The following is a 5,842-nucleotide window of genomic DNA, read 5'->3' as shown; positions in this document are numbered from 1 at the left end:
TTCACTTGGCGGAGGCTGGGTTCGAACCCGGGACCCCAAGCACCAGAGGTGAACTCTCTACCACTGAGCCACCGCGGCCCCAAGCAGATAGATTTGAGCCGCTGCGTTTATATATAAGAATATTTTTAAATCAAGGAATACTTATAGAAATATTAAATGTAATGCGGAGTGGATATTTAAATGGATCACTGCAACCTTTCACAACATAGGCTAAGGAGGAATGTTATCAGGACCACAAGATGCTTTTGGTTTCAACGCTAGTATAGAGTTTTCTATTTCTTCGAGTTTTATTTCATTTTAGTAAAAGTTCTTTAATATCTTACATTCGGTTAGGTGTGGACGGTTCCTGGAAACGGAAACCGCGTTTTCGGTTTGTTACTTAAATTGGTTTGGAAAGGTTAACCGAAACCGAACCGATTCGTCTCTAAACCGAACCGTTCCCAAACCGAACCGATCCGTCTCTAAACCGAACTGTTCTCAAACCGAACCGAACCGTCCAGACTGAACCGAAACCGAACCGAACAGTCATACAAATTGTTAAATTTCTGGTAGTTTTAGTACTCATAAAATGTATTACTGTAATATTTCCATTGTGCGACTCTTCACACTAGAACATAATTTAGTACTATTAAATTAAAGTAGTTCCCAATTACTTCGGTCGGTTATCATGTGTATATGGTCCTCATAATAAAATATCAGTAGATAAGAAACGATTCAATCTTTACTCAAAAATATTTATCTTTGTTTCCCTTGTATTATAATATAGCACCACGATATATTTTTTCATAGTACAGTAACATTTGCCATGATGAATATTTACAAGTTATATAGTATCACTTAACATTTATAATTTTGAATACTTATGGATATCTTGAGTTCTCTCGGATTTCAGGTAAGGGCAAAGTCGATTCACTGAACTATTGAATACAATTGTATACGATATTTATCTCAAGACTGAGACACTTCATCCTTTCTAATTCTAGTATTTATCTTCTACATCAAAATTCTTTCCACTATGACTTTTATTTCTATCTTCCCTTTCTTAATTAACTTTCCCACATAAGAACTTTTAGCCCCAGACATTTTTTTTACATAGATTCCATATTCATTGCACAGTACAGTAAAACCTATAAACTTGGCCACCTCTCTAAGTTGGCCATTTGCTTATCTTGTCCTGGTTCGTCTTGAACCTGCATTTTCCCATAAGACATTCGTTACTTATTACTCTGTAAGTTAGCCACCTGTCTATCTTGGAAGTTGGCCGCATTAAAGCAATATTTATCTTATGTTGATAACGATAAATTTACCTGCGTATCTTGGCCATGCAAATAGGTTATGTTATGATTATTATTTTTTTTAACTCTTTCGTATTCCCGTGTGAGAGCCAAATGTTCTGTATTTGTTACTGGAGACAGAGAAGCATAGATTCCCACGATTTGTTCTTGGAGGTCAATGGCCAGAATACTACCCTGACAAAGGGGTGTTAAAGGAAGATACAAATAAGAAAAAGCACGTATAGGAATCCAGGAAATGGTTGTACGTATTTGTTTACCCTGTCTGTTTTGGTAAAACTATTAGCTATATCGGCTTCTTTCATCAGTGGGGACCTTCAGTAATTCCGAAAATATTCTCAAGTTTAAAGCTAACCATTTCAATTGTCATTTATTGGCACGTGACTGCTTTTCGAAAGGTAGCGGAGGTTTTGAGATTTGAATTCCCTGAAGACTTTCTCAAAACGTCTTTCGCTCCAAGGGAAACACTTGTAGCTCATTATGAAGGGGTAGTTACTACAAAATTAGAATGTTCATATGTGCAAAAAAGAATAAAAGGCATACGTCTAGAATGAACCACAATGAATAAATTTGTTATTAATAACAGATCTGCTACTTTTCGAAAGGTATCTACAGAAAATATTTGTCACTGCCGAAAAAAAATCATATAAACTGCACTGAATTTATAACTTTGCTTTTCTTGTTCTCAATCTGAATAACTCAGTGTGCTACAATACCAATTTCAATAAACTGCGTACATGTGTTTCTATTTTATAGTTGTTTGTGTGATTGTGTTTTCCATCCGAATAATTCAGTGTACCAGACTAGTTTTCAGGAAGAAAAAGGTGCATATATTAAATATACTGTAGTATTCTTTCTAGTATTGTATATTGTTACGATTACTCAATATACATTATTTAAAAGTAGATGTCGTGGTATTGCTTATTAAAATTTTACAATCAAATAATACTAGAAATTCTATTCTAAAAATACACCAATGACACTTATTTTCTGTAAGTTGACCACCTGTCTAAGTTGGCCACTTTTCAATAGAGCGGATGGTGGCCAATATAGGATTCACTGTAATATACACAAATTATTCAGAAAACAAATATTAGGACTGTATAAATCTACGTCATATAATACAGTAGTTTATATCAAGGACATACAATAAACAATATAAAGCATTGTCGCTTAAAATTTTTGTTTAGGTTATAGGGGAAAAAAGATAACATTTAAAAACATGGATTTTTCAAAGAACAAAACTATAGTTTAAAAATAATAGTATACTTATACACTCCAGCAACTACCAATGGCTAATGAACTTTTGGGAAAGACTAGCATATGATCAGGGTGTCTACTGAGTTTCATTTTCAAAATTCCAGTAATTAATTTAGTATAACGATTAGCAAAATTCCTGTACCTAATACAATGAGTTTTTGAAAGTACTTTCGGAATAATCACACTCTTGATGATTTCAGGTTTGTAACTGTTTGACCATCAAAACAATATTTTATTTTTAATAAATTTTGTTAACCTTGATTCTTTTTAAAATACAATGAATTTTTAACAATTTTTAAAGGGCCTCCCAACTCCCCTCACAGCCCTTCACTCTACCCATTGCTTTAAATGTCTAATTACAAAACTTATACAACTTATGCTTTGGAAAAATTTACAATCTCAATGGATACAAAATTGTTTCTAAGACTACTAACATAATTACAAAAAGTATTGTTAACAAATTACCAGTTTTACGATTTTTCCAGTATGTGGATTAAAATTCCAGTGTATTTCCAGTATCAAAATTAAATTCCAGTAAAATTCAAGCATTTCCAGTATTTCCAAAATCGGTAGACACCCTGATGATACACAGTTTATGCGTTCTTCGGAACAAAGTCCTTGTTCATTGATAAGAAAATTAATTGATCCGTGTGCTGAGCGAGAGAGACATTCTATGGTCACTAACAACGTTAGATCCCATACTAAACACTCGTTCACTGGGAACACTTGTAGTTTCCGCCGAAAGGTATTTTCTTGCTAACTTTGCCATTTCTGGAAGCTCGTTACTATATCGGTGCCACCACTCTAATGGGTTTGATTCAAAATCACAACGTGGTAGTCTGTAGTATTGTTTTCCTCTGCTGCACTTACACATTTTCTATGAAGAAAAGCGGCAAAACCTTTTTTTAGCTATTTTTCCAGGTGGGCATGAATCTTCGGATGTTAGGACATCTACTGTAGTTGGTGTTGTTAACATTAATTCTTCCTGAACTAACGACTTTATTTTGATCTCATCCTCACTATTAAAAAAGAAACTTTTAAATCGAGGATCCAGGAAGCAGCACTTTTGAATCAAGTTCTTGGTTGGCTCTCGTAGATATCTCTGTTGAAGTGGACACATGATTTGCTTCTGTACTTCCTTTACTACATCTTCTACTGCTCTATCTAAAAGAGGGTAGTCATTTTAATAATATTCGCAGAAAACCTCTGTACTTATATTGAATGTTTGTATATGTTCGGTGCCATTTTCTTCTACGGTACCTTGGATTTCTTCAGAGCCTTGATTTTCTTCGGTACTTTTGTTTCCTTTGCTGTTTTCGTCTTCTTCGATGAACTGCATGTCTTCCTTCAGTTGACACAACAAAGGCCATATACCCGAGGCTGTGACGTGCTTTTCGGAAGACATTGCCTCACTCATTTCTCGCAATGGCTTCAAAGCTTCTGTTAACCTTTCAGCCAATTTGATATATCTCAAGTCTAAAATTAGATTTGTGTGCCTCTGACACGAGACAGCACACCCTTCTGCTCGTTGAATACCTCTACTCGTGGCAAACAAGACCACCACCGTGTTGGTGTAGTCGAAGGTAGTAGGCGTTTACTCACTCCCTGATTGTCCTGCTCTTTACGAATTTCTCGTCTAAGCTTCATGTTATAGTGGCTGACTGTTCTGATTTTATTTCGAGTACTAAAGAGATGTTTAACAGGCGAAAGTTCTAAAGCTTTTGAAGCGCCAATATTGATAGCATGTCCAAAGAAATTTATATGTGGCAACTTCATCTGTTCCACAGCTTTCAAAATATTCGCAGCGTTATTCGTCGTAATAGCTGCTATCATTTCACTCCTTATGCTACATTCGGTAAGGGACAATTCCAACGCTGTTTGCAAATTGTTAGCCGTGTGTTCCGTATCGAGACAACTGCACTGTAAACAAAATTTTTGAAAATGCCTCTGGTCATTTACATAATGCACGGTGAAAGCTAGGAAAGACTGTTGAGCTTGTGAAGTCCAGCAATCTGTTGTTAGACTTACGTACTGGGCGTCAGTTAATGCTTGCTTCACTGCGTCCTTTGTATAAGCATATAATGCAGGAATTTTTGTTTCAGCAAAATATTTTCTACCTGGTACTTCAAAGCTAGGTGCCAAGACAGACATGAAATGTTTAAAACCACGCTTCTCCACTGCTGCATACGGCTCCATATCCACTGCCAACCAGTACGCTATGGCCTGCTTAATCTTTTCGTTCATTCTCTGAGATGGAGAGATGAACGTTTCCAAAGTCAACTGCTGATTCTTGTTAGACTGTGACATAGAAATGAAACAAAATGGAATAGTTTAGCTCAATACCTACAACTCTGCATTCAATTATTAAATAGAGAAGAAAGACTAAATAGTAGAGTAAATGGAGGATAGTTGAGTTCACTCCATAAACAAAAAGCTGTTCTAGAGCCGGATTTACATTTGATGAGGCCCTAAGCTATTGAAAGTAATCGAGCCCTTTATGTGTCCAGCTATCCTTTGTCTATGATAAATTGTCTGCACTGCGATGTGGAGCTACATGTTACATGTAGCCATTCGACGAGTGGGCACCCTATATGCAAAAATGAGCAAACTAGTTATATTTTTTGGGAGCAGGTTAGCAGGAGGGACCTCATTACTTACATCATAGATGCCTACACAGCAAAAAATAACTGTTGATGAATGTAAGTTTTATAACTTTTTTGATCCTATAGTTTGGAAATGTACATCCACTTTTTCCTTAAGTTTTAGGGCCGTCAAGAGAGTGGGCCCTAAGCCATTGTTTGTTTAGCTGATACGTAAATCCGTCACTGGCAGTGGACTCGTATTTGTTTATTATATAGGCTGACTCAAATTAATCTGTAGATTGAGATATCTAAAGAATAATAGAGAAAGAAAAATCAAACCCTTTATCAAGGAAATGTGGATAGAGGGGGGGGGGAGCTTATCGTGCATAATGTAACAACAAGGATTATTAGTGTTCCCAAGCCAATATACACTGTATAGTTTTATTTTGGAAACGGTACTAGGTCCGCTTATTACATATTCTGAAACTGCATGTAAAAAGAAAGGCTATGAAAGAAAAAATCACATTCCTGCCAGCGTTACAAATGAAGAACGATATAGTAACCAAAACATCCGAAATTCCCGGGCTCCTATTATTACAACAGTAACAATGAAAGTAAAAGAGACGGGGAAAGCACAAGTAGAGAACCACTATGGTGACAAATTAGGAAAAAGTCCCAATATAAGCGTCATGCCATCATCATGCCGTT

At 36.0% G+C, this 5,842-nt stretch overlaps 1 protein-coding gene across 1 annotated transcript; it reads right to left on the bottom strand.

Moving 5' to 3' along the window:
* Window positions 1-4,034: 4,034 nt before the first annotated feature.
* Window positions 4,035-4,859, bottom strand: LOC145683221 (zinc finger BED domain-containing protein 4-like). Its single transcript, XM_081754588.1, has one exon. It carries the CDS (start codon window positions 4,857-4,859, stop codon window positions 4,035-4,037), a length of 825 nt encoding a protein of 274 aa, XP_081610714.1.
* Between the last annotated feature and the right edge of the window lie 983 nt (window positions 4,860-5,842).

This window comes from Thermobia domestica, chromosome 4 (genome assembly GCF_964235325.1).
Source record: "Thermobia domestica chromosome 4, izTheDome1.hap1.1, whole genome shotgun sequence".
Taxonomy (NCBI): domain Eukaryota; kingdom Metazoa; phylum Arthropoda; class Insecta; order Zygentoma; family Lepismatidae; genus Thermobia; species Thermobia domestica.
Note: the sequence above shows the minus strand (reverse complement) of the source record. Positions and strands in the feature narration are given on the sequence as shown.

Excerpts from the sequence above, each read along its gene's own strand:
- LOC145683221 (XM_081754588.1), bottom strand. The coding sequence starts at position 4,859 with ATGTCACAGTCTAACAAGAATCAGCAGTTGACTTTGGAAACGTTCATC.